We start from the raw sequence: 19881 nt of genomic DNA on the forward strand, positions 1-19881 counted from the left end.
TATATATATATATATATACCAGATTTTCCACTTCAGCCAGGAGTGAGTGACTGACTAAAGAAAAAGTCTTGAAAACTGCTTAGAGAATAAAATGTCCTTTTTCATACAGTGACACTTTTCAAGCACAGATTTATTACAAATTAAAAAAAAAAAATTAATCGGTATTTATTATGAATAATCAGAACACACAGTATGGGTAATTCATTCTGTAAGAGTATATTTTATATACGCTCATACATATGTTCTGTTAAGTTTTATACATTCCCTTTTTTAGACTCAGGGTCATTTAAGTCATTGCTCCTAAGTGATCTTAATCTATATGTTATCTGTGGCGACATTCTTTTAAAAAGTGGCATACGAATGTAAGTGAACTGAATTGTGAATAAGTGCATCTACATCTACTAACACAGCTGTATTATTAAAACGTCCTGCTGTAACATCTTGAAGTTTTATTGAAAATCGTTTCTGTTCTGAACTTTGACCTGTACCTTGTGCATAATATACTTTCTTAAGCAAACGCACACACTTCCCCCAAACCCCAGTGAGACCTCTTAACTGAGCCTTGTCTCAGTTTCAGCAGATGGAACCTGACCACTAAGGATTATTATGTGAAAGTGGGGAGTGTGTATGCAAAATGTATTTAATGTACTCTGGGCTATATTTCGTCCGATATTTCATACACCACAGTGCTGTTGATTTCTTGTATCTGAACAGTCAAATATAATTTCTATAACAGCAATAGCAGGGGTTCATGTTTATTCTGCATTTTCAAAAGGAGTCTCCAGTGTCAGTACAGTCAGCTGTAAAGTTTTCAGGGCAAAGAACTTTGTCTTTTGCCTGGGCAACTTTTCCTTTTTTCCACTCTACCCTCGTAGGTTAACCAATACCCTCCTACTAATTTCCTCTCTCCATCCCTCTGTTTTCCTCCCCATGCTCCCTCTTTCCTCTCCTTCACGCTCTGTCTCTTCATCAGTGTTTCCTTCCACAGAGTCCACTCATGTTTAAGGAGCAGATGCAGCAAGATGTCATCATGGTGCTAAAGTTTCCCTCCAACTCGCCGGTCACCCACGTGGCTGCCAACACGCTGCCGCACCTGGCAATGCCTGCCGTCGTCACGGTGACCTGCAGCCGCCTGTTCGCTGTCAATCGCTGGCACAACACAGTGGGTGAGTGAAGCAAATGGCTTGAGTGTGACAGACGTTGCTGCTTATGACTTACTGTGGTTTGGTGATTCCTATTAAGTTCTGAGTTTTGGCATTTGTGATCAGTGGAAGCTACTTGTACAGGTAGCTTCTGTGTCTTGAAGTTATTTATATAATTCATATCAAGTTATTATATATGCTGTGGTGACTAAGTAAGTGTAACTAAGTAAGTGTAATTCATTACTGTACTTTATCACGTATCTGTACTTTACTGAAGTATTTCCTTTTGGGGAGATGTTTACTTTAACTTCACCACATTCACTACAAATATCGTAATTTTTTTACTCAACTACAATTTGTTAAATTGATGAGTGGATAAAAACATAACTGGTCAAACACGCAAACACCAATCAGGGCAGAGCATGCACTCTGTTTTAAACATGTTTTGATTGCAACTTGGTGGTATCTACTTATAACCAACATACAGTTATAACATTTTGAGACTTATAAGTGTTGAAAAAAATCTCCCGACTCAAACTTGCAACAACACCCGTGGCCTTTTTGCGCGATTTTTTGAAGTAGTTGAAAAAAAGGGTTTTGGGCTCATGATCATTTTAATAGATATCAATTAGTTTTTGACTCATTTATAGCATTCTATTAATACATTGGTGTGAGAGTAACAAAGTCTTTTCACATAGAATAAGTTGATTAAGGAAAAGTTTTGTAACAAAAAATGACCATTTAGCCATAATAAATCATAGAACTTTGGATACTTAAGTACATTTGAAGTCAAATACTTTTGAACTTTCACTCAAGTGAAAGTTTAAAGGGACACTTTTACTTTTACTGGAGTCATATTTTACCTTCTGTATCTCTACTTTAACTCACTGGTGTACTTCTTCCACCACTGTTACTATGTAATGTGAACCTGTGAATTTGTTCATAAAAGAGTTGTTTTGGGAGCATAAGGACGATAAAAATATAGGAATCTTAAAATATAAAACTTTTGAAGTGATTCTAAAGAACATCTGCTCCTAGGGTTCTGGAGGACATAGCATTCTGGAAGTATATGATTCTGGTGGACATAGAGCATATGGTTCTGAAGTTCTAGAAGCAAGGAATATACAGTATAGGACACTGGGAAAAGGGGCCCTGAGACTATTAACACAGAATGCAGGGCTCTAATGGAGGAGGCATAGGTCCTTAGGAACAAAGAGTTCTCCAAAATCAAGCGACTTGGGAATTTGGGAACATTTAAAATGATGCCATATGCCCTTTTCAGTATCGACTTACATTTATCACATTAATACAACTGAGCAGCTATGGGTTTAATTCACAGCTAAGGTCGTGGCAGTTTGGTGTGGATGGGATTTGAACTAAACGACCTTCGGATCCAAAGTCCAATGCCTTAACCACTATTACCTCCCCATGAGCATGTGAACTTAAAAAATTTTGTGGAAATTAAATATATCACTGTGGAAATTAGGCTGCTAAAAACAATAGACTAAATGTTTACAAAATAGCTGATTCTCAATAATTTAAAATGATACATAGGTAGAACAAGCTAGAAATTTGAATTACACTGAAAAGCAAGTAGCCGTTGACTCGCATCTCATCGTATAGATCTTGAACTTTCACTGCAGTAATAAACGGCCATTATAAATGGAATATAGCACTATATGTAACAATACAGACAAGTCAAAAAAATGCATGGACAGATATTTTAATATTTATCTATATCTAAAAGAAATCCATAAATGATATAAAAAAAAGAATGAGGGATCGAATACAATACTACAAAGTAAATAACGTAAAAAACTATATCAAAGGATCTAAAGTAAAGTTAGAGGCATTTGAAATTATATATATATATATATATATATATATATATATATATAAAACATTGTGAATATAAGGTATTTTGGGAGTAGGGGAACCTAGGGACATAACATCCTGAAAACAAAGAGCATAGTAATCATAGGCCTCTGGGAACACATGGTTCTGGGAATACTGGACCCTAAAACATTTAACTCTGGATAAATTGGACTCTTGAAGCACAGGACCCTGTGAATATTGTTTTTTTAGGGACCCTGAAATATTCATCCTCCAAGAATTAAATAAGGGAAATTCGGGGTCTGGGAACATTCTGTGAACACAGCAAATTAGAAGGTTTGTGAAGCTTTTTGTTGTGAAAAGGCCCTAAATAAATAAATAACGTTATTTTATGAGCACTACTCTTTATTCATAATTAGATAAATGCATATATAAATGGCCCCTGATACTTGTTCCTGAATTAAAACACAACAAAACACATCCCTTGTCACCTCCACCACCCGGTTTCCCTTTTGGCCATGTGTGCCCAGCATTACCACCTAGACCATTGACAGGAACTTGCCTCACCTGCAAGTCAGAGGTCATATGCCTTGCCAAATTAGCCAATCCTGGCCTTCCTGCTGTCAGTACTGTGATGTCAGAAGTAGAGGCACTGGCTTGGTGCTGCTAATGGCCACAGCTGCACAGCATAACCACCGGAACAAGGCCACCAGACCTTCTGTGTATGTTTTTGCTGGTGCAAAATGGCCGCCTCTGGCCTCAGGCCTGCCTCAGGGGTTGAACAGTCTCGGGCCTGCCTCATGCTTAACAGAAAGAAATCAATAACGCCCCCTTCAAAGCCCCCTCGGTAGGGACATAGGGGTCACAGAGCAGCATGGGATCGGTATATGTGGGGTGTGACTATAGTGACTGTGTGTGTGTGTGTGTGTGTGTGTGTGTGTGTGTGTGTGTGTGTGTGTGTGTGTGTGTGTGTGTGTGTGTCACAGGTCTACGGGGTGCTCCAGGATACTCATTAGAGCAGGCCCATCACCTCCCTATCGAAATGGACTCTGTGATTGGTGAGTATAAAATAATATAAATGCAAATTTTTTAATACATTTAATTGGGTTCAGTAGAGTCAGATTGAAAGATTTCTTTTATACACTGTTTATATTCCTGATATGAGTGCACAAACAATTAATCTCAATAATAATAATTATTATTATTAATTTGAATATGTAAAAAAGATAAAAAATATATATATATATTTTTTTTTTTCTCCAAATCCAATTGTAAAAAAATATTGGCACCCAATGTTTTATCTTTTGATTCTTTTCTGACCCCCTTGGGATATAATTGTGAGGCATCTTGCAACTATGCAAGAGCTTTTTGTTATCATTACTGTAGGAAAAAACATATAGCGTTCTCAATCCTGTAGTATTTTTTTATTAATGATCTGTTATCAAAAATATATTTGAAACCCTGAAGATTTACTTTCATGTATTCATTCATCCAATAATTTAATCCTGTATTTGTTTTCTTCAGGAATCCATTATTTTTGATAATTCTTTTTTTTTTCTCAGAGGCAGAAATCTGAATTATTGACCATCCCTATCATTCTGCTGTTATTTCTTTATTACATTCTAGCCAACAACACAGGGATAAACAAGAGACAGATCACAGATTTGGTGGACCAGAGCATCCAGATCAACTCGCAGTGTTTCGTAGTAACAGCGGACAATCGTTATGTTCTGGTGTGCGGTTTCTGGGACAAGAGTTTCCGTGTTTACTCCTCAGAAACTGGTAGATACACAAATGTGCACATGAAAGTGTACAGTGTTCTCTATTTTAATTTCAGTGAATAAAGCCATTCTATAATTTGCAATATTTTTTGTGTTTCCTGTTTGGTTTTCATTGTTTTTTTTTTGCTGTAACTAATGCATCTTAAAACTGCATAAGTAACCATATCCCAACCTCCCCAAACCTATCCCTCACACACTTAACCATAACCCCAGCCCTCATTAACCTAATCCTAACCCTCCTCTCACTAACCCCAATCCTCTAAACCCTGCTCTCAACCATCCTAACCCTTACCACCAAAACCCCTTTTCTTTTTAATCCTAAACCCCTCTAACCCTAACCTCCTAACCCTACCCCAACAAACTGTAACCCTAACCCTGACCCTTAACCTCTCTAACCCTAACCACCTAATCCTTCTAACCCTAACCCCAATCCACCTAATAATTCTAAATAATTCTTCTCCTAACTTTTACCCCAAAACCCACCCTAATCGCAACTCCTCTAATCTAATCTAATCAAACCTCAACCCCTAACCACCTAATCCTCTGAACCCCACCCCCGATCCTCCTAATCCTAACTATAATCCTAACTCTTCCCCAGCCCTCAAACACTTTAACCCTAAACCTTCTAACCCTACCCCTAACCCACCTAACCAACACACTAACTCTTACCTTATCCACAATCCTCCTAGCCACAACCCTAACCCTCAACCCATCTAACCCTAATCGCCTAATCCTCCAAAACCTTACCCCAATCCTTCTAACCCTAATTCTAACCCCTTACCATTCTTTCTAACTTTCAACCTCTCTTACCCTAAAACCAACCCTAATCCTCAACCACTCTAACCCTAATCCTTCTAATCCTACCCCAACCCTAACCACAATCCTAAACCTTCCCCCAACCCTCAACCACTCCAACCCCAACCCTCCTAACCCACCCCTGTCCCTCCTAACCCCAACACTAACCCTTACTACCATAAAGTATTACCTCTATCCCTAACCACAATCTTTATAATCACAATTCTATCCCTCCCCAACCCTCAACCACTCTAACCCTAACCCTACTAATCCTACCCCAACCCTAATCACAATCCTAACCCTCCCCAAACCCTCAACCACTCTAACCCTAACCCTCCTAACCCTACCCCAACACTAACCCTTACTACCAAAAACCCTTACCTCCAACCTTAACCACAATCTTCCTGACCATAATCATAACCCTCCCCCAAACCCTCAACCATGCCGAACCTAATAAAAAATTTCTGAACCCTCCTAACTCTGACCCCAACCCTTCTTTTCCTAACCCCAACCCTCCTAACCCCAACCCTAATCATCAACCCTTCTAATTCTAACCATTAACTTTTTAACCCTAATGTTTCTAACCCCAAATCTAACCCTCAAAAGTCCTAGCCTTAACATGCACAGACATGTTGGTGTACTATTATGGCTAGAAGATATCTTCTATTTAATGTTATTCTGTGAATTGGTGCATGCATACTACCCTAACGCTCTACTAAATCTTAACCCTAATTCTCACTCTCCCCAACCCTCATACACTCTAACCCTAGCCCTCCTAAACCCCAAATGCTCTAATCCTAAACCTAACCCCAATTTTTAAATTGTAAATAGGGACTGTGGAAATACAGGACTGGTAGAGTTTGGAAAACATAAGATTTGCATACATCCTTGATTCTGCTTTGGACCCTTTATTGCTGAGTTTTCTTAATCAATTTAAGACACATTTTCTCCAGATAAATCCAAGCAATGATAATTAATAGTATATATATAAAAAAAAAAAAAATAAGCAAAAGTAATAGAAATCTGCTTTAAGACTCACCAGAACACATTATAATTAATATCTGTGTACTTTTTGTAATTATCTCCCATTTTTGACCTAGCATCACTGTTCTACATGACATAGTGGCTAGTTATTTAAAAATATGTATTTGTGTACATTTGTTTGTTCAGGTAAGCTGACACAGATAGTGTTTGGCCACTGGGATGTGGTTACATGTTTGGCACGTTCAGAGTCATACATCGGCGGGGATTGTTATGTCGTGTCGGGATCCAGAGACGCTACTCTGCTGCTGTGGTACTGGAGCGGCCGACACCACATTATAGGAGACAATCCAAATAACAGTAAGTGTAAGACAAATACGTACACAAACTATCCACATCGTAACACTACTGCGCACATGTAAATCAAAACATATTACACATATTAGCATCATGGACATAGCTAGTATGAAGGTTTGAAATTAATGGCACCCTTCAGAAGGATATAATAAAAAAGATTAAAAAAAACATTACACAACACAAAGGCAGAGATAACTCAGGGGTGACGGCTCTCTGATCAGGAAGCTGTAAGTTTAAGCCCTGGCACTAACATGCTGCCCTGTAGGGCCCCTTATGCAAGGCTTTTAATCCTCTTTGTGCTAGCATTGCTGACCCTGTGCTCTGACCCCAGCTTGTTAACCCAAATATTAGAAAAAAAGAATTTCATTGTACTAGAAATGCACAATATTCATATATATATATATATATATATATATATATATATATATATATATATATATATATATATATATATATATATATTTTACATATATATAATTACATTACAACTTGTGTGTAATTTTCAATTCTGATTTCTCAGAGGTTCTTGATTGATTTTCCATGACGGTAGCTTTAACACACAATGCAATGCAACAGTTCTTGTTCACAGGGACTGAATGGCCGATGCTAATCTGAACCTAATTATTAATGATTTTTTTTTTTTTACCACATTTAACAAGGAATTGCATCCACAGCATGCAGCATTTAATGAAAGGAGTCTCCAGTGTCAGGATTTTGCGTCAGTCTGGGTAACAAGTGTTCTGTTATGGGAGCATATTCAAGATGGAGGAGTTTCTGCATTCTATTTTGTTTTGTTCACTTTCTTTCTTTCTTTCTTTCTTTCTTTCTTTCTTTCTTTCTTTCTTTCTTTCTTTCTTTCTTTCTTTCTTTCTTTCTTTCTTTCTTTCTTATTTGAAAAAGAAAGAAAACAAAAGACTGGTGAAGGAACTGTTTATAGCTATGAAAGCTCCTAAAATGGACTTAAACACCCTTGAAAAGAGCATGTCCTTTAATAAGAGATAGATAGATAGATAGATAGATAGATAGATAGATAGATAGATAGATAGATAGATAGATAGATAGATAGATAGATAGATAGATAGATAGATAGATAGATAGATAGATAGATAGATAGATAGATAGATAGATAGATAGATAGATGGTTGTGGTATAAGAACCTCATCATGTATTGTAATGCTGTAGAGTTAAGGTTACAGCCACCTTGACCTGGGCCCAATTTTCTGTCCATTCCTACCTTCCATATTAATTTTTACCATCTAGCTATGATCTCCATCTTGCTATCAACTACATTTAACAGCAAACAAACATTTACTACATCGTCTATGAGTTTTAATATAGTTGTCACTGAACTACAAAAAAAGAGGCTGGTGAGGGAACTGTCCATAGTGATAAAACGAAGTTTAGTTTAAATCGTAATGTTAACATTAAATGTAAAATTGCATACAGTAAGAGGTATAAAAACCTTCAGAACATGGAAAACAAACCATTTGGGTGGCTACATCACGTAATATTCGGCATGAGTTATTATTCCTTATCTGTCAAAAGAAACACAATAACAAAAAATGCTGCACGACCAAAATGGTTAATTACAGAAATCGTAGCAGGGCATCAGAGCGTGCAGCTAGTGGAACCTTCTTAAAAAATATATTGTTTTGTCTTTGTTTCATCTAATCATCCTGAGACACCGCCAGTTTCTGTTGTTGTAACATGGTGGTGGTGTTGTTCAGATGATCTGCTCTTCACGAGTGTCAGATTCCCTGCTTTAAGTGTGAGGTTTCTCTAATTAACTGCACCGAGTCTCACACTGTTAATGAAGTATTTCAGCTTGGCTGCCTCCAATTAGCGAGACGTGGCTCTGCCCTCCCGAGGAGAGGAAACCACGGTTTCTCGCCTTACGATATCCGCACACACTTATTCTGTGCGATTTAAAAGAGAACTCGTTATCCTTATGACTGTTGTGGTGTTATTGTTATTACAGCGAGTGATCGTGTAGAGTGTAAATCCTGTTGTGTGTCTCACAATCGCTGATATTTTACACATTCAGCGGGTTCTTGTTCGGGGTTTTGCTGAAGTTGATGCATTGAATTTTTTTTTCGTTTATTACTCTTATTTTATTTTATCTATTTTATTCTTAGATTTATGACTTTTACTTTCAGTAGCTTTTCTAACCTTTTCTAGCAAACACATTTTTTTCCAATATCAGCAAAGGCTCCCATTTATTTATTTATTTTTCACTAACTAGCATTGCTAGCTAGCTATAAAACTGTTTTATGACAACAAGGACTACTATTTCTTTTTTTAATTTCAGTACTTTTTCCAAGTGTTTTCAGTACTTTATATAGTTATTGTATAGGTATCTTCTGGGCCTACATTCTTTATTAGCATCTTTCCTACATATTTTGTTTGCTAGCTAGTTATTAGAAAGTTTTTTACTAGCATGGGGATAGATTAATGCTTGATTCATGTTAGCAGTTATAATATAAATATTGTGTCATAAGGGGCTAATTTTTTCTTTATTTTATTAGCAAACATTGTTATTTACCGTGTTAGCTAGTTTTTGTCACCAATTTTTGTTTTGTTTTTGTTTTTGAAGCTTGTCTAAGTAGCTAACTGCCTATTTTTTTATTTCAACTTACATTTTAGCTTTTCCACCTACTACAGTATCACATATTTTCTTCCAGATGTGTTCAACATATTCCCTGTTGGATCAATAATGTATTCGGATTCTGACTGTCAGCAACTGTTTTCATTTCATTAGCTTTTCCAGGTAGATAACTTAGCTAGTTAGAATTAGAATGATTTGATCATCTTTTTTATTGATTTTTTCCCTAATATTAGGCACATTTCTGTATAGCGAACATCCTTATCTACTTTGTAAACAATGTTTGGTGTCAGCAGAGACTACTTGTTTTATTTATTTCTGCAGGTTTTTCTAAGTACCTAACTTTGCTAGCTAGGTATTTAAGTTTTGTGTCAGTAGGGGCTGCATTTTATATTTAGTGGAGGATTTTAGAGAAAGATTCACACATTGTGCGTTACAAACTTCCCTTCCAAGCCTCTGTAATAAATGTGTGTGTAATAAATTGCTGCGAATGCCATGTGTGAGATTTAAAAAGAAACAGCGCCTTTTAGTGGCGAATGTAAGAAACTTAAGAATATATTATTGAGAATGTCATTTCTTTTTTTAAAGATAATGCAACAAAATCATAATAATAATAATAATAATAATAATAATAATAATAATAATAATAATAATAATAATAATAATAATAAAAAAATCTAAATTAAGATAAAAAATAATCTTAAACTGGATTAAGCTTGATCTCTCATGATCTGTCAGTTTCTTTCTCATAATTTTCCTCTCTTTCTTCCTTTTCTTCTTTCTCACTTATTGATTCTTCTGTTAATTTTTTTTTTTGTTGTTGTTTGATTGCTTTTCCACCTATTTATTTTACTCCATATTTTCTTAATCAATTTATTTCTTGTTTCCTACTTTCTATGCTTTCTATTATTATTATTTTTTTTCTCATGTCCCATGTTTTATTCTTCATTTCACAAAATTCACAAAATTCATTTCTTTCCTTTTCTTAATTTCATATCAGACTTCAGAAACCAGTGATAAAGATATCGATTGTTCCTTATCTTTAAGTTACGACAGAAACACTCCCTGCATGTATCATAGCGTATTGCTGTGTGGAGACAGATGTCTGTCCTTTCCCAGCATGCTTTAGTTCCACGCGTCTCGGTGCATAGGTCACGGCATTCGCAGAGGCCATGAATATTCAGAAGCATGTCTACATCCAGGCCCCTGACACAAGAAGATGGAGGAATTGATTTGGTAGTCGTAACACAGCATCCTAAACGCATTGGTGATTAAAATCACATCCGGCTTCTGCATTGAGCCCCTGCGTGGTTTGCTCCTGCCAGCCTGGGCTCCAATTTCTGCCTTCTAATTGTGTTGCCGTGCTCCCGGGGACCTCCAGGGTGTCAGGGGGCTTGCACACATACTGATTGAATCTTTTGTAAGGAAGACGAGCGAGCTGATCTCGAGCTGTGGATGTCTCTAGAGGACTGAATGCTGTCTCTCATACACACACACATAGACACATCCACCCATACACTACACACTACACAGGATCAGTGGATCTTTTCACCGTATTGATCATCTGGTGCAGCATTGATTTTGTTGTCCATTAAAAGTTGAGTGCGCGTTCACACTAATGACTCCTGTGTTAATTAAAGCAACATTACATCTGTTACTATTTAGAATATCTGCTACTACCATCCCTCGCTTATACGGTGCTCCGTTAGACGTCCGAATCAATCGCCGGCGAGCAACTTCATTCTTCTTCATTACGCTAATTGTGCTAATCACACTGGATTCTTGAATAAGCTCGTAAACAAATCCAGTCAGGTTTCCAAGCGTTTGTCACTTTACTCGACTATGTGAGGTCACAGACATTTACCGTAATTTCCGGACTATTAAGCGCACCCAAATATAAGCCGCACCGACTGAATTTGACAAAGATTTTTATTTTGAACATAAATACGCTGCACCTGTCTATAAGCCGCAGGTCTACACTGAAACTAATGAACTTTACACAGGTTTTAACGAAAGACAGTGTCTGTTACACGGCTTGTATCTAAACAGTAGCCTACCAAGAAAGTCATTGTTCACTGTCTTCCTCCTTCCTTTCACAACTATTTCTCTCGGGAGTTTATCTTTTGGCATCGTCGTGCGTTTAAAAATCACCATCGGTGAAGCTTTTCTCCCGATGCCGTGCAGCTCAGAACACAGGTGAAGTGTGTTTTTTCATGCCCGGTTGTTTTCAGCGTGACGAATGATTCGCATTTCCTGTTGACAGTCCGAGTGAGCGGCAGGTCAAACGTCAGAGGAACCACATCCATATTTATTATGTGGTGTGGCCCGATTCAGTGGGAGCAATCCCACCCCTAATGGGAGAAGCCGAACGAAAGTTTATTGAGCTCATCGCTCTTTATTCAGTTCTTGAAGAAGCTTGTAAACATTACATGAATTTTCCTGCCAAATATGATTCTACCCCAAACTTTAACCACAACGTCTGAGGCACACAGTTGTATACGATGCCTTTGGTTGCTGTAGCAATAAATATTCACTTCACCTGAACTAGGAGACCCAAAACTATTCCAGCATGACAAATTCCCTGTGCACAATGTCAGCTCCATGAAAAGTCAAGTCAAGTTTATTTCTAGATATGCTTTACATTCTGTTGGAGTGAAAGATCTTCTTTGACCTGCAATAGAGCTCTGACCTCAACTCTACTGAACATCTTTGGGGTGAATGTGAATGCTGACTGCACCCCTGCACTCCTCATGTCAACCAAAATCAGTACCTGACTTTACTAACTACCTTATGTCTATGGCTAGGGTTAAGTTTAGAATCTCACACGGATCTCCATATGGACAACCCAATAATTAATGGAACATCTCAAAAGGAGAGTGGAGATTATTATTATTATTATTATAACAGTATATGAAAAATTATTTTGGAATGAAATGTTCGAAAAACTTGGTCAGATGTCCACAAAACTAGTCTCTCTATATGGTAGCACCAGGGTTTTAACATAGCAGCTTAGCTGTGTTCTTTTCTGGTCATGCTGCCGCTTTATCGATCTGTTGTGGTGTTCAGCTGCTGCAGGTGTGTGTGTGTGTGTGTGTGTGTGTGTGTGTGTGTGTGTGTGTGTGTGTATGTGTGTGTGTGTGTGTGTGTGTGTGTGTGTGTGTGTGCATGTGTACACACCCCATTTCACCTCTCCATTCACCCTCATCAATCAACTGACTATTCATGTGAGAAGAAAATCTTTTCTCAGACATTACAACAGAGTAAATGAAGACAGAGCGACCTCCTGTGCACATGCTTTCTCAAGATTGGCCTTTTAATTCATACATTGATGGATATTGTTCTTTCAGTTTTAATGTGTACTTCATTTATTGAAATATACATCTGTCTGTTTTGGATTGCAGGCGATTATCCAGCACCTCGAGCGGTTCTGACTGGTCACGATTACGAGGTGGTGTGTGTGTCGGTGTGTGCTGAGCTTGGCCTGGTCATCAGCGGAGCCAAAGGTCAGTGAGGTCACTGGTTTAGTTGAATCTCAAAATGATTCCTCTGAAGTATGAGGAAATGATATAGTCAGACAGTACATCATTATTTAATAAGAAGCAAAACTAAACATGACCACACAAGCCAGGGCTAGATCTATAGAAGTCAGGGTTCCATTTTTATATGTCTAATACTGCTTGCATTTAACATTTTAAAGAAGCACTTAGTTTATATGACTTTACATTTAAATGTACATGCCTTCGATAATCCACAGTGATCATATTGAACTGGGAAAAACATTACGTAGTAGAATGGATGTGAACATGTGAACAATATGCAAAATTACAGCAGACCAAAGATACTCAAGTGTAGAGTCACGGCTGTGTTTGTGTTATACTGCATCCAAAAACATCGAAATATTAATTTAGGAAATAAATACATACATATATAAATAAAAACTTAAAAAACAAATAGATATTATGTAGTAAATAATCATAAAATATGATGTAATAAATACAAAAATAAAAATGAATGCCTTTGGGCTTCATAATCATAAGGCTTTCTAGAAATAAAAAATATTTATGAATGTGAGCTCATGAATAAATGGTAAATTTAAATAAATGGTAATATTTTTAGATATTTTTTGGTTAATAATCTTGGTTTTAGTTTTAAGCTAAATAATAATAATATTATTAATAATCAATTATAGACATTACAATGCCACTTTATTTATTATGTATTTATTAATTTATTATTTTCTTCGTAATTGTGCAAGTCAAATTGTTGCATCACCCATGCGAGGCGGTTAAGGAAAGCTGCCAAGTCTGAGGCTGTAGTTTGTGTAAAAGTGTGTAATTGAGCTGATTATGTTTGAGCTCACCTAAAGCTAATTTCAGTATTTTATAAATCAGGACAAGGTTGCTGCTCAGGTGGCTTAAACACATTAAACTGCAGTGAGCTTTGAGTGCTATGAGGCTCAGGCACACAAACTGCAATGACTTTTTAAAAATAATTAAATAAATAAATAAATTGTAAAGCTTTGTTTTATTTATAATAAGTTCTTTTAATTATTTTTTCAAATCATTTTCCCCTCATGGCTGAAGTTTAAATGGACATTAGCAAAGTAGAGTCTTATCTAGTATAAGACACTTTCTCAGCTATATCTAAAACATAAAGTGATCATTTAAGGGCAGGAGAAATTCCTTATTGCTTGATGTAAAAGAGCTTAAAGGAATCTAGTTAGAATAAAGTTTGAACTAAATAATGTTTGTCAAGTCCCAAGAAAAAAGTGATTTAACAAAAAAAATACTACTTTAGCTTTTAGCAGGACTCTTTCTTAAATTATTTTATTTCAAGCTAATAAAAAAAAAAAAAAAATGGTGGGCTCAAATGGCAATTTACTCATTTGAACGCTTTTTCTTTGAATAAGTAAATAAGCAAAAACTTTACTTGGCTTAATGTCCTTAGGATTCCTTTGGCTTAATGTCAGTTGTGATTTAGTTGTACTCGATATGTTGGTTTATATGATCGAAATAAACCTCAAAAAAAGTCAAACAGAAAGTCAACAATTAATTGAATGTCACATCTGGTATTTTCTGCATAATCCCAGGGCAATGCTACAATTTTCATAAGATCCTTGTTTATTTTGAAAACCCCAGATATATTGACTGTAATCAGACTTGGGGTTATATATCAAAATTTTGCTTATAAATCCTGATTAATGATCAATATCACATGAGCAATGAGATGTGTACTGAATATCAGCATGGCTGGAGGAAGGCCTCAGTCCTGTTTTATAAATAAGATATTAAATTTACATTTTAGACACAATATGGTCAAATATCTTTTCTGTCCTGAAAATGTAAATGTATCTTAAAGAAGCAACAGCTTGAAAGAGACTTGTGTGTATTATGTAATTTTAGACAATGAAACTTTATTTAATAAAAGACTTAAAAAAATGAAACTTTAATTAGTTAGACAAGATGTGATTGAAGTGATACAGACTTGAAGAACAGCACTGGTAATTTTTAATAATATCTGCATACTTTGAAAGCATTTGTGCAATTAATGCTATATGGCTAAAAGTCCATCCCTTTCTTTTATATGAAAGTACAGTGATCGGTCTTTTATTTACTGTTTGGAAGGCTTTTACGCTAGATTTTGGATGATTTTTGCTTATTCAGCTAAGATAAAAACAAATGAAATCTTGCAGTGATTTCGATTAAGAAGGTCTGGGGTGCAGTTGGTGTGCCAGTTCATCCCAAAGGTGTGCAATAGGCTTGAGGTCGGGGCTCAGTGCAGGACACCGTTCTTACACTTTTTTTTTTGACAAACATTGCTTTCTTTAACTGGAAGCTCCAGTAATGGTTAATTGTAATTTAGCAAACTAAGCCTTTTAGTATACAAGATTGCGGTGGTCAGGTGACCACATAGCTCTTGCAATAAGCCTTAATTTTTTGACATTTGTAGTTTTAATATCTGGAAATAAATCTGGGCTGATTCTTCATGCATCTCTACGAACAGAGACATCTAGCTACCTTTTAATTAATTATTTTTCTAAACTTTGCTTAATAATAACAACACACTCCTGTTCATTGGAAAGGACTTGTACAGAGATATATATTCAGAATTACCAGCAGCAAACATGTCTTCCAGTATATCTGTGTAAAACAGTGAAAGAGCAGTGTAACATTTGGAAGAACATTTAATGTTTAGAAAGGTCAAATCAAGTCCGGAAAATTTACCATGAAGCAACAAAAAGCTCTGAACATTACAAATTGTTTTAATACGTTTAAAGAAAGAGATATTAAATGTAAATGGACTTTTAAAGCCAATACCCCCGCAAGCAGAACGTCATGCAGATCATTCACCTTTGCTTTAAGCTTATGGAATTTTATTAATAGAATGTACAATTTATTATAATAGCAAACATTTTTGGGCAATCAGAAGTAAAGATTTCTTCCTTGGTTGAATTGAACTGCAGTATTATTCTCAAGTCAAGTCAAGTCAAGTTTATTTCTATAGTGCTTTTCACAACAGACATTGTCACAATGCAGCTTTACAGAAATCAACAGTTAAGGTAAACGATGTGTATTTATCCCTGATGAGCAGCCATGGCGACTGTGACAAGGAAAAACTCCCTTAGATGTTATGAGGAAGAAACCTTGAGAGGAACCAGACTCAAAAGGGGAACCCATCCTCATTTGGGTGACATCAAGAGTTTGATCATAAATCTTTCAACAATTCAGAACACTGGAGAGTGAGAACTAACATGAGTACTGGAGTATAAGATTATAAGTAAATGTTCTTTCAACGGTTTTTGGTATGAAGGTAGGAGCTACAGAGCTCAACATTTGTGATCATCACAGATCCAGCATCAGCTACTCCATGCCAGAGCCTTTAAACACTTCAGGAGGTCCAATGTCAAACTCCACACATGCAGTGGGATCCAATTGGCACTGGTACGTCCCTAGATGGTTCGGGATGTTTGCGAGTTTGGCATCTACTTCTTCAAAGTCCACAATCTTCATGAACTTATTCTTAAGTTCAAACTGATGTTTCTAATGCTCTATTTAAGTATCTCTTTTAATATAGGATAATCTACATTATTGTACTATTCTGGGTGTTGCTGGATGTGTAGAGAAGTGGTGAAGGTTGTGAGTTCATATTCCAGCACCACCAAGTTACCTATCTTGGGACCTTGAGCAAGGCTCCAACTGCTCAGTTGTATAAACATGAATTGTTGCTTTGGGTAATGTTGTAAAAGGAAATGTTGGAAACTATAAATCATTACAGTGCAAAAAAAGACATAACACAACATACTGTATGTTAATGTTCAGTTTTACCAGACTAAAGAAAACTGAGGACAGTTTTTATACTTGTAGGTGTTTATGTGATCTGTATTTTGACAGAGGGTCCATGTCTGGTGCACACTATCACTGGGGACCTGCTCCGGGCTCTAGAGGGTCCTGATAACTGCTGTCTCCCTCGCCTCATATCGGTGTCGAGTGAAGGCCATTGTATCATCTGCTATGAGAGAGGACAGTTCTGTAACTTTAGCATCAACGGCAAGCTGCTCGCTCAGATGGAGATTAACGACACCACACGTGTAAGATCTCATGATGAAGTCAATTGATAACAATAGAATAAACAGTACATGCCCAGATCATACTTTATGATCTTCTTTGAAGACTTTTGGAATTGAAACTAACCAGAAAATCAAATTGTGCCAGTATGAGTATAATTTTGAGCCAATCAGAATAGTTATCCCAAATGGAAATTTACCAATTACAAAGGTTTATTTCTCATTTCTGCCACTGGGCTCCAACTCTTTAGGCGATGCTCCTGAGCAGTGATGGACAGACGTTGGTGACGGGAGGAGATAGCGGAGTAGTGGAGGTGTGGCAGGCTTGTGACTTCAAGCAGCTTTATATCTACCCAGGCTGTGACGCTGGAATCCGATCCATGGACCTGTCACATGATCAAAGGTTTGGGATCAACTTTCTGCCACTTTATCAGAAAAGTCCCATTCCTCCTATGAGTGAAAGCTTTTCTGTATAATATTGCACAGCCTTGAAAGAAATCACCTTAAAAATTGTTTCAGCTGCCATAAAATGTGAAACCACTAACAGAAAAATTTGGATTTTTACAAATCTAATGGCACCCATTGTGAATCAAGTATCGTCCATGGTGATGTATCTCAGAAGCCCAGAAAGCCTTGAGAAGATAATATGCATTTACGATTACAGGTTTGCCAGATTATACGAAGCATTGTAAAGCATAGAGTATAGCAATATTCCGGTCTGATCTGGTCCATTGATGAATATTCCAGTCTTTATTAATTTTGTTTAGCTTTGTGTATAAGTTTTTTTGCTTTGTCTGGAATGTAACACAATGCAAATATTTTGCAATCACATGTCCCCAACTATTACATGTCAAAACCTGATTGGGTGGGATCAGTAATAATGATTTTTGTAAATTGGTCACAATTCTTACTTGGCTATGCTTAGAATAAATTAGTCCTAAGGATGTGTTAGCTTACTGGTTAAGGCATTGGATGTTTGATCTGAAGGTCATGAGTTCAAATCTCAGCCACACCAAGCTGCTACTCCTGTGCCCCTGAGCAAGGTCCTTGACCTTCATCTGTTCAGTTGTATGAATGAGAAATGTAAGTCGCTGTGACGGTGATGAATGTAAATATAAGTCCTGTTTGCATTTATTAAATTAGACACGTTTTTTAGCAAAGAAATTAGACCATAATAATAAAAAATACAATTTTGGAAATATAATTTCTCTCAGAATTACAATGGACCTGTTCAAAACCCCTGAGAAATCCTATCTTTGTTTTGCAGGACTCTGATCACTGGTATGGCATCTGGCAGCATTGTAGCATTCAACATTGATTTCAACCGCTGGCATTATGAGCACCAGAATCGCTACTGAGCGTGCTCAGAGGACGGGGGCTTTCTGTTTCTTCTCTTTCTCTCTCATGCTTCCAGAAAGGAGCCAATGAGCGACCAGCAGCACTATCAAAACAGAGTGTGGAAACTGGTGAACGAAGGACTTTATAAATCTTTCGTAGTGTGTGCTCTGTTCTTATCAGCACATCTCAGTCGTGTACCGCTTCTCAAGTACTGTACAAACACTATTTTAATGCCATTCTAATAAAAAATAACTCTGCAAAGTATAAATATATATAAAAAAAAGGCCCAGAAATGTTGAGCTCACATTTGATCTGATGTCTATCAGCCATCAGATATCATTTAAACTGTGAAAATCCCTCCGAACATTTCTACCGTGTATACTTCCGTGTATATTCACCTTAAAGAGGCTTATTTTCAGGGTAAATAGTGGTTCATGATGTAAATATGGATATTGTCAACACATCATCATGCAGTCAAACTCTACAATGTATTTCAACTCCTTAAAATGTCCAGCTGGGTCTTTTCTCACACAACTAGATCAATTTAGTGTTTTTAATGATTTCCACATCGTATTGTTTGTGTGTTGTGACTAAATAAGCTCTGTGTTTTCTGTGAAATTTCTTGTTCAAATTCATCTTTCCTTCCCTCCATGTTTGCCTCACTGTTTTTCACACTAAGGAATTAATTGGGTAAATATAACAAGTATAACAAAAAAATATATTATATTAAATAGCTCACAGTGCACAGTAACTTACTTACTTTTCTTTTATTATTATTTTTTTTACTATTTTTATTTTTCACCTTCAAAATCCTGCTTTAGATTATTCCCTCTACAAGAAATGAATGACTGGTCATTTAACATTTGTAATGCATTTATAGAAAATAAACTGTATTCCATATAAACTGCACTGATGGACAACAAATGTTAAATATAAAACTGTGTGGTCAATTTCATTTATTTATTGTATGTGAACATGTCCTAAAGTACTTTTTTGTAGTAAATAAAATGTCCTGCGAATTATTATTATTATTTTTTTTTTTATGTTTTGTAATTGTATTGATTTTATTTTGATCTGCCATTTTTTTTCAGAATTTTGTTAAAACTATTCTATTAACCTCTATCGGTATTGATCACTGGAAGATTAAAGTGTTTCTAAAAAAATGCAATAAATAGAGACTTTGTTGCTTTGATTTTTTTTTTTTTATTCCGCTTTATTTACTGCAGTAATAATATATTATATAGCCAAAATTATTTAAATACCTGACAATCACTTACACCAGTGGCAGGCCATTAGGGCCAGCAAGGCATCTTCTCTGCAACGAAACTAAACGTCTCTAAACTCTGTCCTAAACAGTTTAAAACCATTGCTAAGCTTTTTCATGAACCATGTCTACTCTTGTCTTTTCTTTCCTGTAGATTTTCCACGAACACAATTGGCCTGTTGTGTAAAAAGCAAAAATCCTTTTCCAGATGCAGTCCATCTATT

At 36.3% G+C, this 19881-nt stretch overlaps 1 protein-coding gene across 1 annotated transcript in view; it reads left to right on the forward strand.

Moving 5' to 3' along the window:
* The window catches only part of nbeab (neurobeachin b), a 444946-nt gene extending 425375 nt beyond the window's left edge, over positions 1-19571 (forward strand). Inside the window, exons 50-57 of the mRNA XM_083547720.1 lie at positions 974-1166; positions 3962-4033; positions 4602-4757; positions 6722-6892; positions 12893-12994; positions 16883-17079; positions 17307-17458; positions 18323-19571. Of these exons, the coding sequence (XP_083403846.1) occupies positions 974-1166; positions 3962-4033; positions 4602-4757; positions 6722-6892; positions 12893-12994; positions 16883-17079; positions 17307-17458; positions 18323-18413 (1134 nt within the window). The 3' untranslated portion in view covers positions 18414-19571. The remainder of the gene's footprint in view (positions 1-973; positions 1167-3961; positions 4034-4601; positions 4758-6721; positions 6893-12892; positions 12995-16882; positions 17080-17306; positions 17459-18322) is intronic.
* Positions 19572-19881: the final 310 nt, after the last annotated feature.

This window comes from Silurus aristotelis (assembly GCF_946808225.1).
Source record: "Silurus aristotelis genome assembly, chromosome: 8".
Taxonomy (NCBI): Eukaryota; Metazoa; Chordata; class Actinopteri; order Siluriformes; family Siluridae; genus Silurus; species Silurus aristotelis.